Source organism: Dromiciops gliroides, chromosome 1, assembly GCF_019393635.1.
Source record: "Dromiciops gliroides isolate mDroGli1 chromosome 1, mDroGli1.pri, whole genome shotgun sequence".
Classification (NCBI taxonomy): Eukaryota; Metazoa; Chordata; class Mammalia; order Microbiotheria; family Microbiotheriidae; genus Dromiciops; species Dromiciops gliroides.
Window position 1 is genome coordinate 63,185,486 of NC_057861.1, and position 21,594 is coordinate 63,207,079.

A 21,594-nucleotide genomic window follows, 5' to 3' on the forward strand; every position below is an offset into this window, starting at 1 on the left:
AACTCTACTCTACCTTCCAATACTCCCACAGGAAGAAGATTCTGTCATTTCTCCCCAAATTTCCCACTTCACATAGATCTCTCCTTGGCATTTATTCTACCTTACATCACTCTTACTTGTGCTTAGCTTATCCCTCACTCCATTTGATTGTAAGCTCTTTGACAATAAAGTGTTTGTCATCTTTGTATTCTCAGTGCCTACAGAATATATCTATATAGACATATATGTATATATATATATATATGTGCATATTATATATGTATGTCTATATGTCCTTTCACCATGGACACATTCATCAAAGTGAATCTAATTTTTACCCTTTCTTTAATATAACCCCATCTGAAAGATGAAAAAACAAAAACAAAATCTGAGGCACAAGAGCAATGAGGTAGTTTGCTTGAGGTCACATGGTGAATGAAACCAGGACATAAACCCAGGTCTTTGGACTCCATGTTAATTGTTCTTCCTACTACAACCCATTAAATTATAACAGAATTATCTATATCCACTGCATCAATAGTATTCTTTTTTTACCATTTATTCTCTTTAAATAAGGGAATATATATAACTGAACGTTTTCTGCATGTATCACATTCATAAGATCTTTTTTCCCATGTGAATTCTCTCATGTCTTTTAAGGCTTTTGCTCAAGAAAAAGGATTTTCCACATTCATTGCATACAAAAGATTTCTTTCCCATATGAATGAACTGATGTTCCATAAGAGATGAGTTATGAGGGAAGATTTTCCCGCATACTTTACATTCATAAGGTTTTTTCCTATCATGAATAAACTGATGATAAATAAGGCATGAATTCCGACTGAAGGCTTTCCCACATTCATTACATATGTAGTTGCTCCCTTCTGGATGCATTCTCTGGTGGTAAGTAAGACCAGATTTCTGAATGAAGGCCTTCCTACATTCATGACATTCATAGGGCTTCTCTCCAGTGTGAATTCTTTGATGTTTATTAAGCTGTGTTCTCTGACTGAAGGCCTTCCCACACTCTTTACATTCATAGGGTTTTTCTCCAGAATGAATTCTCTGATGTTGACTAAGGGATGATCGGTCACTGAAGGACTTCTCACATTTGTTGCATTCATAAGGCTTCTCTCCAGTGTGGATTCTTAGATGTTGAGTAAGGTGTGTTCGCCTACAGAAGGCCTTCCCACATTCTGTACATTTATAGGGTTTTTCTCCAGTATGAATTCTCTGATGTTGAGTAAGTGATGAACTTCGGCTGAAAGCTTTCCCACATTCATGGCATTCATAGGGTTTTTCTCCAGTATGTATTCGGCAGTGTTCAATCAAGTGGGCTTCAATACTGAAGGCTTTCCCACATTCATTACATTTGTAGCCATTCTCTCCATGGTGAATTACCTGATGGTGAATAAGGCTAGACCTCTGACTGAATGTCTTCCCACATTCATGACATTTATAGGGTCTCTCTCCAGTATGAATTCGCTCATGAACAGTAAGATTTGTTTTCCGACTAAAGGCTTTCCTACATTCCTTACATTCATAGGGCTTCTCTCCAGTATGAATTCGCTGATGGTTAATAAGAGACGAGCTATCTCGAAAAGCTTTCTCACATTCATTGCATTCATAGGGCTTCTCACCAGTATGAATTCTACGATGTGGAGTAAGGCGTGCTCTCTTACTGAAAGACTTTCCACAATCTGTGCATTTATAGGGTTTCTCTCCAGTATGAATTCTTTGATGTTCAATCAGGGATGAACTATCGCTCAAAGCCTTCCCACATTCCCTGCATTCATAGGGCTTTTCTCCAGTATGAAATCTCTCATGTCTGTTAAGTTGTGTTCGGGTCCTAAAGGTCTTTCCACATTCATTACATTTATGAGGTTTCTCACCTGTATGAATTTTCTGATGTTGAATAAGATATGGTTTGTGGCTAAATGCTTTCCCACATTCACTGCACTCATAAGGTTTCTCTCCAGTATGTTTTTGGTGATGTTCAATGAAGCTCCCACTAGTATTGAAGGTTTTTCCGCATTCATTACATTTATACGGGCTGCCTATAGGATAAATTTTCTGGTGGTGAATAAGACTAGACTTCTGACTGAAGGATCTCCAACACTCATGAAATTCATGGGGTTTCTCTCCATTGTGAATTTCCTGATGTACAGTAATGTCTGCTCTCTGATTGAATGCTTCCCTATATTCTTTATATTCACAGGATTTCTCTTCAATATTAATTCTCTGTGGTTTCATAAGAAATGAGCTGTGGCTAAAGTCCTTCTCATATTCATTGCATTCATAAGGTTTCTCTCCAGCATGCTTTTGATATTGTTCACCATGCCCTCCATCAATACTAAAGGCTTGCCCATATTTCTTACACTGGCAGGGTTTCTCTTTCCCATTTAGTGTCTGAGGTTGAGTAAGGGCTGTGTGATAACTAAAGAAATCCTCACATTCATTACGATTCCAATATTTTGTCTGTTTGCAGATGCCCTGATGGAAGGTTCTGCCAAATTCATTGTATTCGTGGCCTTTCTGTACGATGAAGTTTTTTTTGTTAGAAACTATCACTTGTAGAAAATCATTTTCTTGGGAATAAGAACTCCTTTGAGTCTCCTCTGCAAGGTTCTCCTTTTGGCTCCCCTGTTTAGAAGCTTTTCCAAACATGCAACCCTGATGGAAAACTTCTCTGCTGAATGCCTCCACTAATCTTTCTGGTTGACCTTCTTCTTCAGTAAAGTCCTGCTTTTGAGGTGACTTTTGGATCTGGCACTTAGTCTCCCAGTCTGGAAAAAAAAAAAAAAGAATGGAAATCGTAAGAATTCTGATGTTGGAATGCATATAGAGGGGAAGACTTCAGAAACTTAATCAAACCTTTATGGGAATAAGGAAGCCTTCTTTTGTAACAAAAGAGTTCATATCTCATTTGAATGGAAGACTTCTAGAGATTATCTAGTTAAGATAATGCAGGTAAGGTCCATGGTTATCTCTTTATTCTCAGTGCTTAAAACAAGGCACTATACATATTCTTTTTTTTTTTTTTTAAGTGAGGCAATTGGGGCTAAGTGACTTGCCTAGGGTTACACAGCTAGTAAGTGTTAAGTGTCTGAGGCAGGATTTGAACTCAGGTACTCCTGAGTCCAGGGCTGGTGCTCTATCCACTGCGCCACCTAGCTGCCCCTACTATACATATTCATTTTAAAGATAGGGAAACTGAGGTCCAGAGAGGTTACTTGACTTACCTAAAGCCACACAATGAGTTATCTTGCGCTCTTGGTAGGGAAGAGCCTACTGAGGGAATATTCATCTTTCTCCCCTGACAGAAAGGTCAAAGAACTCTAAGTAAAGACTGTTCTTGATTTGGAGATGCCAAAGCCCAAACCTCTGCCCATCAAGCCCATCCAATCTACCAAAAGACGGTCATGTTTCAGTGAATAGGCTGGTCATTGCAGTGACTGGTGTACATGGAACACACTTACCTAGACAGGTGCCTGCTAAAACCGCTCCTTTGTCAGTTCCTTGAGGATAAGGCATTTGCAACTCTTCCCCCTGCTCCAACCAGGAGATCATGACTGGTTTGGAATCCATAAGTCCTGTTTATAAGGAAAGAAACAAGAAATTTCTGTATATGTAAAAAGTAGAAAACAAAAAGATTTAGGATTGTTTTTCAAAGTGGGATGGTAGAATGGTACACATGACAGTATGGCACAATGGAGAGAGCTCTGCCCTAGAACTTGGAAAACCTGGGTTTGAGTCCTGGCTCTATTGCCAGCTCAGTGTAGTATCTAGACAAATCAAAGAATCATACGATCGTTGGAAAATAGAAGGGACATGAGAGGTTCATTCATCCAAACTTGCCCTGAAACATGAATTCCCCCATAACCATATACCGGAAGCAACTCATCTACCTTCTACTTGAAGACTCCTACTTAAGAGGGAAGTTGAAATAGGCTCGGAGCCCATATCTTCATGTTTATAAGGGGCATGGTGTAATAGAAGGGATACTAGACTAAGACACAGGTTTGGTTCCCAAACCTTTCTCCTCCCTTTGGGTCTCAACTTTCACATTAGATTAAATGATCTCAAAGTACCTTTCTAATTCTAAGATTCTATGACTGGTAAGGGATTGCAAAGAAAGTCAGCCTGCCTTTCTCAACCACAAGGAGAGGAGTCTCTGTCCAACAGAGATTTCTGCACTGGGGTCTTTCTAGAAAGTCCCTTGCTGTTCCGGAACAGGGAAGAGCCAGAAAGAGAAACTGCAGGTTTCCAAGGCTATTCTGGAATCCCTTTTACTTGGTAACAAGGATCAGATATCACTGTGTCTGAATACATATGATTAGGACATGTGGAAGACTGAACTGCCTTGTCAAAGCACAGTGGAAACCCAACAGCATTTAATCACAGGTGCCCTCAAAGGCAGACCTGATTCACAAGCAACCTTACCTAGGGAGACCAGGTTCCTATAGTTCTCCAACATCACATCCCTGTAGAGGTCCCTCTGAAGAGGGTCCAGGTGTTCCCACTCCTCCCGGGTGAAGTCCACAGTCACCTCCTTGAATGTCACTGCTTCCTGAAACACCAGATTCCTGCTGGCCCAGGGGCCATCTCCCAACATGCCCCTAGTGGGGTAGGCTGGAGTTAGCAGCAGGACTCTCCTGGGGTGGGGGAGGTAGATGTAGTATGGTATAATGGAAAGAGTGCTGGGGCTTGGAGTCAGGAGGCACCTGGTTTTGAATTCCACTTCTGATCTATCCTACATGTGTGACCACGGACAAGTATTTAATCTCTCTGAGCCTCAGTTGTAAAATGGTGATAATACTCTCTCTAATGCCTATTTCACAAAGGCTCGAATGAAATGATATATGTAAAATACTCTGCAGACTTTAAAATCTGATGTTAGTATAAGTCATTACTATTATTACTATGGGATGGATAAGAACTAGATCTAAAGTTTAGGAGAGAGTGACCTGAGGCAAAGTATGACAGTCAGGATTATAAACTCAAGATAAATCCAATTCTGCCACCAACTTAAGCAAATCATTTGACTTACTCTGCTTTAGTTAACTTATCAAAAAGATAAGATAAGGGTGTTGAATTAGAATCTATTCCTCATTCTCTGATAGAAAAAGAAGTGGGACTCAGAGTCACAGTCTCAGACAGGCATCTAGGCAGGTAGTATGGGTCCAATCTTATGAGTCGGGGGCAGCTAGGTGGCGCAGTGGATAGAGCACCGGCCTTGGATTCAGGAGGACCTGAGTTCAAATCTGGCTTCAGACCCTTGACACTTACTAGCTGTGTGACCCTGGGCAAGTCACTTAACCCCAATTGCCTTACCAAAAAACCCAAAAAAACCAATCTTATGAGTCCTTTGCTCAAAGAAGCTAACATGCCAGAGTACTCTCCTTGCTTTGTTCCCTCCTGCCACCCTCAAACACATGTAAAGCATAAATTCTACATTCTGGACCTAGATTGGCTCTCAGAGACAATTTACTGTGATTCAACCCCCTCTTATTTTTACAAAGGAGAAAATGAAGTCCAGAAAGAGGGAAAGTGACTTACTTAAAGTCACACAGCTTGTGAATGAAAGTCTTAAATTCTGATTTCCTGACTCCCAAGTCCTAGACTTTTCCCATCAAAACATACTGTCTCCCATGGAGACCAATGTTCATCAGGATAGGCCTAGTTTCCCCAAGATGAGGACAAAGACTTGGGACTCAAGAATGTGGATGGGATTCTGTTGGGAAGAGACATAAAAGAATGAAGAAAGGAAATATGTCCATGCCTGGGGATCTGGAGTACTGTTCCAGGAGAGATTTTGTAGAATCTAACTTACCCAGGAAGTGACAGACCTGGCAACCACTGCCTCTTCTTCTGTGTTCCAGTTTTGGGGAAGGGAAGACTTCAGAAACCATGAAGCTATGGGAGAGAAAAATTGTAGTGAGGGAGAGCACTCTAGTCTTGTGCCTCCAGGCTCCCCAGGGCAGAAATCCCCTCAAACCTGTTTATAACCCATCCTTGGTTCCTTTTCAGGTCAGAAATGAGGCCCAGTCACTGTGACCTGGGATTCTGGCTCTGTCCCAGTAGGATCAATATTTTATTATTTGTTTAATTCAGGTCACTCAAAAAATATTAATAAAAAGGACTATGGGAGGCAGCTAGGTGTCACAGTGGATTAAGCACTGGCCCTGGATTCAGGAGTACCTGAGTTCAAATTCGGCTTTAGACACTTGACACTTACTAGCTGTGTGACCCTGGGGAAGTCACTTAACCCCCACTGCCCCGCCAAAAAAAAAAAAAAAAGGACTATGGCATGAAAAGCACTGTATTATGCACCACAATCTAGTCTTTCCCCTGAGCTAGTCTCCCATTACCAACTGCCATCTGGACTTCTTGAACTGGATATCCTATAGGCATCTCAAACTCAACATTTCCAAAGCAGAACTCCATTATTTTCCCCCATATAACAAACTATACATCAAAACTAATCTTAGACAAAAGGCTTTCTGCAGAAGGTGAGATATCAGCTGAATCTTAAAGGAAGCCAGGAGGTGATAGAGAGGGGGGCATTCCAGGCATGGGAGACAGCCAATTAAAAAGCACCAGGCTAAAAGATGTCTTGTCCCACGTGAGGAACATCAAGGTTACTGTCCTGAATTGTGGAGTATAGGTATGAGAGTAAAGTATAAAAAGACTGGAAAGGTAGTAAGGAGCCAGGCTGTGAAGATCTTTACAAACCAAAAAGACTTTTATATTTGATCCTAGAGGTAACAGGGTCCTACTAGAGTTGGGGGGGGGGGGCAGGGAACACAGTCAGTTCTGTGCTTTAGGAAGATCACTTGATCAGCTGAGTGGAGGATAAATTGGAGTGGGAAGAGACTTAAAGTAGAACATTATTGCAATAATCTAGGAGTAAGGTGATGAAGGTCTGACAGAAGATTGTGGTTGTGTGACTGGAGAGAATGGAACATATAGAAGAAATGGTGAAGGTAGAAAAAAATTTCACAACAGAATGGATATATGGGATAAGTGCAAGAGGAGTTGAGAATGATACTTAGGTTGGGAGTCTGGGTGACTAGAAGGATGGTGGCATCCTTGACAGAAATAAAAAAGATAGGAAGAGGGAAGGGTTTGGGCTAAATATGCAGATCTGTGTAAGGGCCTAAAATTCTAGTTGTGATGTCTAAAATCTGAGTGGTCGCCTTAAATTAGAAAACATATAGCACCAATCTTTGGGCATTAAGTATTTATTAAAGTATACTAGGGGACAGCTAGGTGGCACAGTGGATAAAGCACTGGCCTTGGATTCAGGAGGATCTGAGTTCAAATCCAGCCTCAGACACTTGACACTTAACTAGCTGTGTGACCCTGGGCAAGTCCTCATTGCCCTGCAAAAACAAAGTATTTTAGGGGTTAGTAAGGAGAAACACGTGGATAAAGTATCCCTATTCTGCCTGTCTCTGCCACCTCTGCCGCCAAGCCCAAGTCTGGAACCAAAAAGACTGAGATCCCTTCCCCTTCTCCCAGAAGCCCCCTGTCCACACAGGAAGCCCAAGCACACAGCTCTAAGCTAATTGGCTAATAACTTTGATCAACACAACTAACAGGCGGTAACTTCCAGATGCTAAGTCACATGTGGATGCTAAGTCACATGGTTTCTCCTCATGGCAGAGCTCACAATGTCCCTCCCAGCAGGGGCTGTCATTCCAATTCTCACATCTGAATCTATGTATGTGAATATATAGATCTGCGTAGAGATGATAATGGAACCTACAGGAACTGATAAGATCACCAGCTGAGATAAAGAAGAAAAGAGAGATCAGACCAGACTCTTGGGGAACGACACCTATATTAGTGGGTATGACCTAGATGGAGATGAAGATGAAAAGGAATGGTCAGACAGGTACAAGGAGAGTTAGGAGATAGATGTGTCACAAAAACCTAGAGAAGAGAAAGTATTCAGAAGAGGGTTTCATTTCACATCCAGTAAATTTGCAAAGATGAAAGATGAGAAGAGCCAACATTTGAGGGGTTGTGGAAAGACAGATACTGTAATGCATTGTTTGGTAGAGCTCTGAATCAGTATAATCATGTCCATAACCTGCAGAACATGGGGGAAGGAGAGAATGAGTAAGGACAGTATGCACAGAATCACTGAGACCAGGGAAATTCACATCTGAGAGTGTTAATCTTTTTAGTAAAGAAAGAAGCAGTCATCAGCTGAAAATAAGAGGACAAGGGATAGAGGGACTAAAGGAGAACAGAGAAGGTCTGGACTAGCTGTTGTGGGGAGTGTGATATAGAATCAATAAAAAATGAATAAAATAATTACCATGAAACAGTGAAAGCCTGGTTGAGGTTGGATGGTATAAATATTAATGAAATTAGTCAACTGACTTTAGAATTTCTTCTTGGAGTGTTCTGCTGCTTTGGGATAGAACATAAATGCTTGGAGTTAACAAGTATGAAAGGTCAGTAGGGTGAAAGATGAGGTAATAGAGCTGTTGTGTAGAAGGCTTTAGTGAAGAGGTTGATGATATAAAGTAGTGTGAGAAAATAATGAGTAATTATTACTAGTTATTAAGAATAAGTTTCTTGGGGGGTCCTAGACCCAGTTTTAGTCCCTTCCCCCCCACCCTCACTTCAGAAAGTTCAGTTCTTGAGGAACTTTAGCTAACCTCTTTGGGTTCAGGGGTACAACAGAAGTGGAGACTGATTCTTTTTGTCTAGCTCAGTGAACCAATGGCATTAAACCACACCTAGATTTCAGCTTTGCCCTTCATGGAAGGTCTTCTTTTGCATGCTTCTTCCTGATGTCATCTGTAGAGATCATTTTAATTTGGACCACCCTTAACTCATGTCAACCAATGGAATTGAATGATGCTAGTCAATTAGCTTTGATCAATGCATAGTGACCCGCCTCTATCAAAAGAGAATAAAAGCCTTGTTAGGGTTGAGAGGTTGGCACCATCTTGGTTCCCCAATCTTGGCTCTGAATGCTGTCTCTTGGTACTCGCTCTCCTCTTATGAAAGAGTAAGTAATGTAAGACTTCTGAACTCTGCTTGAGATGACATGCTGGCTCTCTGAGAGACAGCATGGGTCTTCTGGGGCCTTTCTCCTGCTTGTTCTGAACTGCCACATAGTCAATTCTTTACTGATATTCAATATTGATTAATAATAAATACTGCAATATAGGTGCAATAGCCATTATTATATAAATAGCCATTAATATAAGTAGCAAATAATTTTGGAAAACTCAGTTTGGCAACAATAATTGAAGAAACACAGCTTGATTAAAGACAGAATCACATGCTTTTGGTACTGGAAGGAACTATAGAGATTATCTAGCTTTCATTTTATAGAAAGGGAGAGTGAAGACATTAAGGTGATGTGCTTTAGGTTTTATATCATGTCAGTGGCAAAACTCAAGTCCTGGAACTCAAGTCTCCTGATTTCTGGTCCAAGAATATTTTCTCTGAATATCACTGTTTCACTACATACAAAGTAGCTAGATTCATCTCCTTGTCAATAAAAATGTGGGGGGCAGCTAGGTGACACAGTGGATAAAGCACCAGCCCTGGATTCAGGAGGACCTGGGTTCAAATTCGGCCTCAGACACTTGATACTAACTGTGTGACACTAGGCAAGTCACTTAACCCTCACTGCCTCACACAAAAATAAATAAATAAAATAAAAATAAAAATGTATAGGGTTCCCACCAACCCCAAAACCTAAAGCACATTTACAAAAACACATTTATCCAGAAAGGTACACACACAAACATATTAGGGTATTGAATACAAAAGGCAACAATTAAGGTCTCTGGAATGAATCAATCAACAAGCATTTATTAAGTACCTACTGTGTGCTAGTTAGTTGGGATATAAGTACATAGAATAACAATCCCTACAAGAGAGGAGCTTCCACTTTTATACAAAAGCTTAAAATGGTAATAATTCACCATTAGAATACTTTATCTAAATCTATATTTATGTGAGACAGTTTGACAGATAGAAAAAGACACACAACTACACAGAGTGATATCTATGCAAATCATATCAACTGTGAGAAAATAATTATCAATAATGAGTTTCTTAGGGGCACCCAGTTTGGGTCCCTTCCCCCCCCCCCCCCATCCCCACCCTCCCACCTCCTTCCCCAAAGCCTTTAACACATGAGGGTCACCATCTTGGTGTACTCTTGGCTTCCTGGATCCGCTCCCTTAGCTCAGAAAGCTGTTTCTTGGTACATGCTCTTCCTCTTAGGGGTATAGGGGTATGTAGGTATGTATATATGTACATATGTAGGCCTGAAGGCCTGAGACTAGTGGGGAAGTTAGGGAGACACGCTTACTTAATTAATATCATATATCATATATTCATATGATATTAATTAATATAAATGCGTACTGCCAAAACAGATGCAATAGTCATTAACACATAAATAGCAATTAATTCATAAAGAACTGTTCAGCACAATAATTTAAAAACACACACAACACACAAAGATACCTGTTCACAAATATACAATCATGAACAAATATAGTCATATAATGCAAAGCTTCTTAAACTGTGGGTTATGTAACTGAATGTGGGGAGTGAGAAAAATTTGGCAACAGCAAAAGGTTATACATATGTCTATTTATATAAAAATTTCTTGGGCAAAAAGGGGTCGTGAGTGGAAAAAGTTTAAGAAGCCCTGATATAGCTAAACAAAGTTTCATAAAGACCTACACAAAGGAAGTGACAGCCTCAGGTTGAAGGCAGATCAGGAGCCAAGAAATCTAGGCCTCAGAGTATCCATGCTGGAACCCTTGTCCCTTCTCTCTTTCTTCTCCCCGGGACCCCACCCTCCCATTAGGTAAAAGATGGGCAAAAGGGAAGGGAAAGGAAAGGTTGTAATAAGAAGGTTGTATGTGTCTGGGAAAGGGAAGAAAGAGGTTGTGAGGAATGGAGGCTAAAAGATGAACACACAGTAAGGGTATAAAGAGTCCAGAGTAAAGGCCTCTGAGAGAGGCTGGTCATTGGCTAGGATCACAGTATGAGTCGGTAAGTTGGTGACAGCCTAAGATTCCTGATTCTAAGCAGTAGTCTCCTCAAGTCACCCAAGGGTCTTTAAACCTACTCTGTTGCATACAACAACAGAGCCCCATGCAGGATGAGAGGCCCTGGTAGATCCTCTAAATCTTCTTGTTACTGGGTTTACCACAGAACCAGGAAAACCTTTATCTTCCCTTATGGATTCAGTTCCCTATTCCCCACCCAGGATGATTATACTTTCCCTGCACCTGTAAATTCTTACCTCTTTCCTGAAGAATCTGTGTCTTCTCTTGCATAGTCAACCCTCTTTGATATCTGTCTGATCTCTTGATATCACTGAAGTCCTGATCTCCTTGGGCAGGAATTGCTTCAGCACCAGAAGCTCCCTGATTTTCTCCTTCTGATGTTCTGAAGAGGGGTCTTAGGGAGCAGCATGCTTCCTCTGGGGGAGGCGCCTGACTCCCCGGAGGTTTTCTCTTCCAATTCCATTCTCTTCTCATCTCCATTCCAATTCTAATATCTGAGGAATCTGGTCTGATCTGTGGAGCCAGGATGTGGGGCCTCAGAGGCAGCAGCTCTTCAACTGGGAGCTCTTCGGAGGTCCTAATCTCAGTCTGAACCATAAGAAGTCCTCTCTCAGAAGCCTCAGGTTGTGTCCTAGAGGACTGGAGGCTGCTATGAGGCAGAGATAGGATGTAATTAGCTTGAGGAGCCATCCTGCAGACCAGTGCCCAGGGCTCTTGGGACAAAGAAACACTCCATGATGTAACATGGTACCGTGGAGTGGGAAAAGCCCTAGCCTGGATGGCTGGGGACTTGGGATCTAGTCCTGACCCTGCTGTGTGGTGTTGGGTAAGATACTTCTATTCAGACTTTGTTTTCCTGAGCTGCAGCATTAGAGGGCTAGACTACATACCCTAGCTCTGTTTTTATAAAGCTATGTCACACTGGGCAAATTTCTTCCCCTGTCTAAGCCTCATTTTTCTTATCTATAAAACTTAGGGATTGTATCTATGTTACATATGTATGTACATACATAATATGTGTATCAACATATGTATGCTAGATTTGCTAATTCGAGATAATGCTCAGAAAGGGTAAGTGATATATACAAGGGAATTATGGGAAACTTCTAACATGGAAAGTCCTTCTACATATAGTAGGTTTCCACCAGTCACAGTCGACCATGGATCAGCTCCTTGAAGAGCCACAGGCCAGTGTGGCTGTGTAGTCCGATACGGGAGCCGCAGCTCCTGCCACAACGAGGGCATTGGAAAACTGCGCTCTCTGTTGCCCGTCTGTATATGCCTTCCACATATACAGATAAAGTTTTTGGTAACATACTTCTAGAAGGTTTTCTCGGGGCATCAAGTATCTTAAATGGCTTACCCAAATTCACAAGGCTGGTGCTTGAACTCTGAGTTTTTGGACTAACTGCTTGTCCTTTTTTTCACTATATCACATTGCTCTTCGTTGTATTATATAGCATTGATTTGTAGAGGTTGAAATCAGCTAAACTGGAGGATTTTCAGCAATCCTGGAGCAGGAGTAGTTATCTGTGGATATTCACAGGTAAAGAGAGTGAGGGATTCTAGGATAAGTAGCTAGTGAAACATTAAATATTGATATTGGGGAGCCGACTGGTATAACAGAAAAAAAATACTGCAGGGGACAGCTAGGTGGCGCAGTGGATAAAGCACTGACCTTGGATTCAGGAGGACCTGAGTTCAAATCCAGCCTCAGACCCTTGACGCTTACTAGCTGTGTGACCCTGGGAAAGTCACTTAACCCTCATTGCCCCACCAAAAAAAAATAAAAACCATAAATACTGCAGTAGAAATCAGAGGACTTGGGCGCAAAACCCTTACTCAAACACAGGGGGAAATCACTCTACTTTCTATGCCTGTTTCTTTATCTGTACCTCTATAACTGCTTAGAAAGGTAGAGGTGATGAGTTATTTTTTCCCCTCCAAAATACACCCACTAGGAGAGGAGACTGAATATGATAGGAGGTGGGGAGAGGAGAAACACAAGGGATGGAGGAATACCAGGATAGTTAGGAAATTGGGAAAGGAGTCCAAAGAGAAGGCAATAGCTCAGCACCATCTCTACCCCCATTTTCTATACTTCTCTCAACTAGAGCCACTGGTCTTGGAATTAAAAGATACCTAGGCTAGAATGATTATTATTTATATTAAGCGAGTTAATATAAATAAAGTGCTTTATAAGATTTAAAGTGGGGCAGCTAGGCGGCACAGTAGCTAGAGCACTGGTCCTGGATTCAGGAGTACCTGAGTTCAAATCTGGCCTCTGACACTTAACTAGCTGTGTGACCCTGGGCAAGTCACTTAACCCTCATTACCCTGCAAAAAAAAAAAAAAAAAAGATTTAAAGTGCTATCTATATGATAGCTTTTGCCCAGGGTCACACAGCTAGTTAAGTGTCCAGTGTCCAAGGTCAGATTTGAACTCAGGTCCTCCTGAATCCAGGGTCGGTGCTTTATCCACTGTGCCGCCTAGCTGCCCCTTATATGATAGCTTTTATTATTATTGTATGACTCTAACACTCAATCTCTGAGCCTCAGTTTCTTCACTAATAACAATAATGCCTTTCTCTCCCATTTTACAGATGAGAAAACTGTAGCCCAGAAAGATTATGAGACTTGTTCAAATATAACACACTTAAGTGGCAGGGCCAGTATTTTGAGCCCAGGTCACTTGCCTTTAAGTGCAGTGTTCCAAATTTAGTTTCTTTTTCATTGTACCGAATTGCTTTCCCTAAAATAGGGTTACAGCCCACTCTACCTATCTCAGAATTGTGCATAGAATTATGTGAGACACTGAACTATATGCTGTGTTGTACTATATACTATATACTGTATATGTAAATGTCAGTTGCTAGTATTACTAGAGAGGCATCATAGCATAATAGAAAGTGATGGCCTTGAAGCCTGGAAGACCCGGGTTCAAGTGCTACCTCTGACAAGTTGGCAATCAAATCACAATTTCAGTGCCCTAGGAACCTCGGACACAAAACGGCAGAGATGCTGACAATCTGCATTGGTGGAGAGAGTTCCCTTCGTTGGGAGTTAATAGCAATGCAATCACAGGTCTCGTCCCGATCCCAGTTAGTATTGTTATTGCTGGTTTTAATTACACTCTCCCGCCCTTTTCCGGCTCACTGCACGGCCCCTCCTCCAGCTCCTCTAATTCCCCCTCCCAAAGCTGAGCTCCATCTCTCCAGTCAGCTCCTGTAGGCCTTCCCCATTCCTGGAATCCCGTCAGCTCCGTTTCCCCGCCGGACTCACCCCAGCCTACACTCGCAGCCGCTCCCAACTAACCGGACAAAGCGACGTTCCATCAGAGCCAGGCCCGAAAGCAAATGCGCATACGCGAGAAAGACTGTCAGCCTACATTTCCCGAAGGCTTCGGGGATGGCCGCGCCTGCGCCCTACTCCCCATGGGATTCGGTGGGAGTAGAAATGGGATTGTGGGAAATGGAATGCACTACGGAGACTGGCTGGGGAGGAACTTCGAGCGCGCAGGCGCTCTGACTCTCCAGTCCTGCAGTTAAAGTCAGCATGCGGGAGGAGCAGGATTTATCTTCTGTTTCCCCCTCCCAGTCTCCCTTGGAGACAGACCCTGCATTTGGATCAGGCGATTGTAGATGATCTTAAACAAAACAGGAGGTGGAGCTCTTATGCGCCTCTGTTTGACATTTAAGGCCTATGACAATCAGGTTTCAGCCTAATGTAGGAAAGGAGATAGGTTTTTCTGCTTGCTGGTCAAAGTATAGCAAGCACCAAGCGGAGAAAGGGAGGCAAGGGAACAAGCATGTATTAAGCACTTACTCTGTGTCAAGCGATGTGTTAAACGCTTGCCAAATATCTCATCGGATTCTTACAAGACTCCTGGGAGGTGGGTGCTATTATTAGTTCCATTTTACGTTGAGGGAACTGAGGCAGGCAGCAGTTAGGTGACTTGTGCAGGGTCATACAGCTAAGAAGTGTCTGAGGCTGGATTTAAACTAATTTTCGTGATTCTGGGCCCAGTGCTATAACCATTCCACCACCAAACTGTCTATGGGGCTTTGTAGCAGATATGTAGTATAAAGGCAAGACCATGGTGTAGGTGGGTGTACAATAACTTTGTCTCCTTAGTTTTTTGTTCTCTTTCAATTTCATGTGCAGGTGAAGCCAAAGAGTGTGGTGGGAATGTTGGGAGTATTCTGATGTCTGAGCAAACAATGTCTGGAAGGGAAAAAAGACAATCAGCTTTAGGATACTCTGCATTCTTTTGTAAACTGTATTAACCTGGAAATTAAGGAAGCAATCAATATAGGAGAAATAAGGTCTTTAATCGGGGCAGAGGAACTATAGCTTGTGGTATTGCAAAGCTCGGAGGCTAGGAATACCCAAAGATGGGAACTGAGGACAGGGTTTTCAATGGGGTAACAGAACAAAAAGGGAACCAAAACATTGCTCCAGAGTGAGATAGCTACTTCATGTAAATGAACCTTTGACAAAAGAAATAATAGAACTGCACCTAAGTTAAGTATAGGCGTTACTGACTCTGAATAGAAAGTACTTAATGTGGGTTGACCCTTTTTACATAATAACTTAAAGGGAGTTAGGTGGAGAACGTCTGGAGGGCATAAGTTGCTTGGGGGAAGGTCCTTAAGCCCATCAAGAGTCTGGAAATGACAAAGACCATCAGCCCCAGGCAATTCATTTGCCTGGGAAAGGGGGGACTGGGTGGGAATTCAGTTCACAGTAAATTTTGCAGTTCTCCACTGGATGTGGTGGTTTTGACTAATGACTGGTCAAATCCTAGGACCCTAGGTACTAGTCACCACAGTAGGAGATTGGAACTAAAATGGCCGATCAAGAGATAAACTCAGAATCTGAAGGAGTTGCAATTAATAGCCAGCCATAAGTAGGCATCCAGCTGCCATTATCTACCAGGACACTGGCAGAGCAACTCCTGTAACATTAGTGGAGCAATGTTGGAGATGACAGAGCCATCACTGAGCAAACTTAGTGAGAGCAAAGCAATGATATCACATTTTCCCCACTGATGGAGCATATATTTGTGAGAATGTGACCTAGGTTTACAAGGAGAATGTTCTAAAAAATGTTTTCTTACAATACTATTTCACTAAATGTTTCTGCTTCGAAGTACTTGTGTTCTCTGGCTGACTAGAGAAAAAGGAAAGGTCTGTAAGGACTTGAGTTATAGCTTTTAGCACATATGGACCTAGAGAGTACCTTGAACTGGACTAGTAATTCTGGGGGCTGTGAGAGGGACATTTCCAGGGTTTTGCTTTTCCCCCCACTTAACCTCTATATTCCAGCTAAAATGGTCTACTTGTTCTCCCCTATACCCTGGAAGTTATTCCGTCCTCAACTTAATCTTATCTAAAAGTTTTGATATAGTGGGAAATGGGGTACAGGTTGGGTTAGGGGATGGGGTTCTTAGGAATTCCTCTTTAAAGAATTACACCCTCTTGCACACAAAAGTAGTTAGAATAAGGTGGTAGTTTATTTAGGAGCAAGGGAAGGGAAGGGTCGGGGGAGGGAAACCATGAAAGAAATCCTTGGACTTTTCATGGGGAGATTTGGTATAAAGCACATGGCTCAGAGGTACCAAATGTCCTCGAACAGGAAACTGGAAGGTACTTTTATAGAGGACTGATGGGGGTGGACCATCTGCCCGTGGAAAGTTCCTTTAGTGAGGGAGGACCATCCCCCACTGGTGGTAGCTGGGGGAATTGGGTGAGGAGTGAAGGACCATCCCCCACTGGTAGTGACTAGAGGAATTGGGTGAGGGGTGGCTACAGATCCCTCTTCAGAACACAAAAGCCGCAGCCACACCCAAACTTATCTCCCCAGGGTAAGGGAGACCAGAATGAAGGGTAGGAATCCCAAACTAGCTCAGTCCGATTTGGTTCAGTTTATCTCTCTAGGCATTATCTGTCCTCTGGTTTAGTTTCTCAAGGAGAAGTTTCCTTGATGTGCCCCAGAGAATTTCTGGGGTGCTCTGCACCCTGTGACAGTTTCCTCAAAGTTTTCCCCTAGCTTCCTCAAAGTTCAGCTTGGTTACATCACGTAAAAGGCCAATGCCGAGTCCCCCAGTTACTAGCACCTCTCTACCTCAGTTATTGCAGGGTGTGGAAGTAGTCATATAGATCCTGCCAGCTCACAGGGCTACACTGACTAATGTTGTCCACATCTTCATTACAAACCCCCTACCTTGTTTCAGCTTACTCCTCTTCCCAAAAAGACTTGGGTCCCTGAGAAGCCCTGAGCTAAGACCGACCCTATCTCTCATTTAAGCTGTTCCTCTATCTGAAATGCAGAACTTTTCCATTTGCACTTTAAAATCCCTAGCTCCCACCAAGCCTCAGTTGAAGTGCCATCTGCTTTAGGAGACCTTTCCCCAGTTGTTAGCCAGCCCTTCCTCATCCCATTCCATTACTTTTTTTCCCCCCATTTGTTTTTGTTATGGGCCCATAGCACCCCAGAAGTTCTCTGGGGCACATCAAAGAATCTTCCCTCACTAAGGGAATTTTCCACAGTCAGATGGTCACCCCCATCAGTCCTCTATAAAAGTACCTACCAGGAGGACCATCCCCCACTGGTGGTGGCTGGAGGAATTGGGTGAGGGGTGGCTATGGATCTCAAGCCATCTCCTCAGGACACAAAGGAAGCAACCACACCTAATCTTATCGCCCCAGGGTTGAGGGAGACTAGAATGAAGGGTGGGGGTCGAGGAGCTAGCTCAGTCTGATCTGGTTCTACTTATCTCTCTAAGCTTGTCTGTCCTCTGGTTTAGTTTCTCCAGGAGAAGATTCTTTGATGTGCCCCAGAGAACTTCTCGGGTGCTGTGGGCCCATAACATTGTCCACTTGCAGAAGCTAAGTTCCTAGACAACAGAGGCTGCTTCATTTTAAATTGGTATGCATATTGCACAGAGTAAGAATTGAATTGACACAGTTGCAGATGTTTGGAAAGGAGAGCCGTTAAGGTGGCTGGGAAACGAAGTCAGGCAGGGGCAGTTCTCTAGGGCAGTCAGGTAAGATAGGTTGTTCAGGGCTCAATTAATTAATCAAATTATTAATTAATCAATTAATTAATCAAATTAAGCGCTCAATTAATTAATCAAACTCCATTGCTTGATTTATTAGGGAGCTCGCTTGCCCACAGTAACCTCTGGACTCCATTTCCCAGAACACTCTGAGACATTCCTTGCTCACATCACCAGTACCGACTCTCATTTTGTAGAAGCCCCCCACAAATGTACGCCCGTCAGCATACCCAGATCTTGGTGCGCAATGAATTCTGGGAACCGTAGTTCAGCGGCTTAATCTGCACAGGCGCAGTAGTCCGTGGATCCGGAGCTCGGCTCTTTGTTCTTCAGGCGACTGGAAGGTGAGTCTGGTTCCTGGTCCTGCCTCCTCTTGCTTGCTTGGCTCCGAATGTCCACAGCAGGAGTTACCGGCCTATAGATAGTCAAGACCCAGGATGGTTTTGGATGAATGGGTTCCTTAGGGATGTGTGGGTGTGGAGGGGAATTCCCGGGGGGCGGCGGCGGGGGGGGCCGGGGGGCGGGGGGGGGCGGGGAGGGGAGGTAGACGAGGGTAGGTCTGACGTCAGCCCTCCCGCTGTGTTGGGACTTCGGAGAAGGGCGGGGCCTGTGGAACCGGGAAGGGACTGACGTCAGAGACAGGGCAAATCCCTGGGAGGGGATGCTGGACTCGGGGATTCTGTTGGTTGCCTGTCTGACCCCGGACCGGCTTTGGGAAGAGCTGCTCTCACCTTTGGGGCTGGGTGTAAGCGCCCTGTGTCCATGTGCCTGTGTATTGACCGTATCATTTTTCTGGAGTCCCGAGTTCGGTTCTAGGCGCCATATTTTAGGAAGGGCGTTGATAAACTACTGCGGGTCCAGAGGAGGGCTACCCGGATGGTGATGGAGATCATGTTATCGGACGAGCCGCTTACGGGACTGGGAACGTTTAAGTTTCTGAAGAAATGATTGAGGAAAATGGGATCGCTGGCTTTAAGCATTTGATCGGTTGACATTCAAAGTCTTTCCTAACAGCCCCTCCCCCCTCAGCTTTTCAGTCTTTACACCTTACACTCCACCAGGTTTTCGATCCAGTGACACTGGCCTCCTTACCGTTACTCCACAAGGCACTCCATGGCTTGGCTCTGAGCATTTTCACTGGCTATGCCTTATACCTGGAACCCTCTCCCTGCTCATATCCATCTCTTGGCTTTTCTGGCTTCGTTCAAGTACCAGCTAAAACCTCACCTTTCTACAGGAAACTTTTCCTGATCTTCCTTGAAACTAGTCCCTTCTCTATTGATTACCTGTTTATCTTTAAATAACTTGTTTGTATATAATTGTTTGAGGATATGGCCTCCATTAGACTGAGCTCCTGGGAGGGCAGGAATTGTCTTTTTCCTGTCTTATCCCCAGGGCTTGGCACATAGTAGGTGCTTAATAAATACTGATTAACTGACTGGATGTGGATCAAAGCCACTTAGGATCCTTAAGTTGCCTTCAAAACTTAATTCAAGTGACATCTACATTAGACTTTTACAGATGTTCACAGCTGTGAATAGCCACCCTCTCTATTATTTTGTACTTACTTTGCATATATTTTGTATTTATTTCTGTTTATACATGTTGTTTCCCAAGTCCTGTGCTTACCTTTCAATCTACAAGCATTTCTTAAGTGCTTACTATGTTCCAGTAACTGCTGAGCACCAGGGATACAAAGAAAGGCAAAAGACAGTCTACTTTCAAGGAGCTCACAGTCTAACGAGAGAGACAGTATGTAAACAACAATGTGCAAGGATAAATACTGGATAAATTGAAGATTTTCAGTCAATCAATCAGTAAACATTTATTAAATGATTTCTCTATGTCAGACACTGCTAAATGTTGGGGATACAAAAAGAGACAAAAGCTTACAATCCAGTGGGGAATACAACATGTAAACAAATATATAAAAAACAAGAGATATACAGGATAAATAGGAAATACTTAACAAAGGGAAGGCATTAGAATTAAGAGGGGTTGGGGAAGGCTTCCAGAGCAGAAAAGGGGGAGGGTTTTAGGCATAGAACTATATTGAGAAACAATGCTGGGAAGATGAGTGTCTTCGAGGAACAACTAGGGCACCCAAGTCTCTGAATGGAATATCTGGTGGGGCATAAGGTGTTAGAAGACTGAAAAGGTGAGGGGTGGCTAAGTTATGAAGGGCTTTGAATGCCAAACGGAGCATAATTTTAAAGGGAAGTTACTAGCATTAAGGAAACTCAGGAAAGGCTTCTTTTAGAAAGGGTTTTTGTTTTGGGTTTTATTGCTAAGATTTGAAGGAAGTCAGGGAAAACAGGAGGCAGAAATAAGGAGAAAGAAAATGCCCGGAGTTGGGAGATGGAGTTCCTCCTTAAGTGTGGAGCAGCAAGGAGGTCAGGGTCACTGGATCAAAAACTACATGGGACATGGGGAGAGGGGGAGAAGAAAAGTTTAAGAAGACTGGAAAGGTGCCAGGTAATGAAGGGCTTTAAAAGCCAAACAGAAGATTTTATATTTGATATTGGGGGTAACGGGAAGCCACTGAATTTATTGAATATGGGGATGAGATGGTCAGACTTGTGCTTTAGGAAGATAAGTTTGACACCTAAGTGGAGGCTGGACTGGAGTGAGGGGAGACTTAAGGCAGGAAGACCAACAGGCTGGCTACAGCAGAAATTCATGTGATGAAGGCCTGCACTAGAGAAGTGGTGGTGTCAGAGGAAAGAAAAAATTGAGAAATATTACGAAGGAGAAACAAAAAGACTTGGCAACAAATCAGATATGAGGATATAAGAGATAGGAAAGAGTTGAGAATAGCACCTAGGATATAGGTTCACTAGATGTTTTATACATTTTGTAGTAGTTTTGAATGGAATTTCTCTTATTGTTGCCTCCTGAGCCTAGAATATAATAAGCACTTAATCCAATATCATCTGTCTATCTATCTAATCTCCTTCCATCCTGATTATTCTCAGAACTTTATAAAAATACTGATGCTGCTTCTCTGGGGTTTCCTAAGTAAACCATAATGTAATCAGTATATAAGGATAATTTTGTATATATTTTATATTTATATGTACAAATAATAATAATAGTTGACATTTATAGAGTGCTTACTGTGTGCCAGGGACTGTGCTAAGTGCTTTACAATTATTATCTCATTTTCTCCTCACAAAAACCCAGGGTGATAGGTGCTATTATTTTTCCCATTTTACAGATGAGGAAACTGAGGCAAACAGGTGAAGTGACTTGCCTGGACTGACAAAGCAAACAGCTCGTAATTTTCTGAAGTCAGATTTAAACTCAGGTCTTTCTGATTCCAAGCCCAGAGCTCTGCTCATTGAACCAACTAAATGCCCCATTTACATGTTGTTTCCTTGATAGAATGTGTACTTCTTGAGGGCAGGAACTATTTAGTTTGGGTCTTTGTATCTCCAGCACCTAGTACACCCTCTGTCAAGTAGTAACTTTGATAAATGGCTGTCGATTGACT

General features: G+C 42.7%; 2 protein-coding genes across 6 annotated transcripts in view; one reads left to right on the forward strand and one right to left on the reverse strand.

The window, feature by feature from the left end:
- Positions 1 to 476: 476 nt before the first annotated feature.
- On the reverse strand, positions 477 to 14,437 carry LOC122735195 (zinc finger protein 260-like). Of its 5 annotated transcripts, none has more exons than XM_043976570.1 (7): positions 14,324 to 14,437; positions 12,406 to 12,572; positions 11,279 to 11,688; positions 5,813 to 5,895; positions 4,423 to 4,549; positions 3,459 to 3,572; positions 477 to 2,765 (listed from the first exon to the last, which is right to left on the reverse strand). In XM_043976570.1, the coding sequence occupies exons 3-7, from the start codon at positions 11,637 to 11,639 to the stop codon at positions 595 to 597; spliced, it is 2,856 nt and encodes a 951-aa protein (XP_043832505.1). In that variant the 5' UTR covers positions 11,640 to 11,688; positions 12,406 to 12,572; positions 14,324 to 14,437; the 3' UTR covers positions 477 to 594. The 5 variants fall into 5 exon arrangements, with proteins under 5 accessions (XP_043832505.1, XP_043832489.1, XP_043832497.1 ...); XM_043976554.1 differs by having other exon boundaries at positions 11,279 to 11,691; XM_043976562.1 differs by having other exon boundaries at positions 11,279 to 11,691; positions 14,357 to 14,424.
- Positions 14,438 to 18,264: 3,827 nt separating this feature from the next.
- LOC122745309 (zinc finger protein 25-like) overlaps positions 18,265 to 21,594 on the forward strand; it is a 69,411-nt gene continuing 66,081 nt past the window's right edge. Inside the window, exon 1 of the mRNA XM_043990523.1 lies at positions 18,265 to 18,445. The gene's annotated coding sequence lies outside the window, so the exon portion shown is untranslated. The remainder of the gene's footprint in view (positions 18,446 to 21,594) is intronic.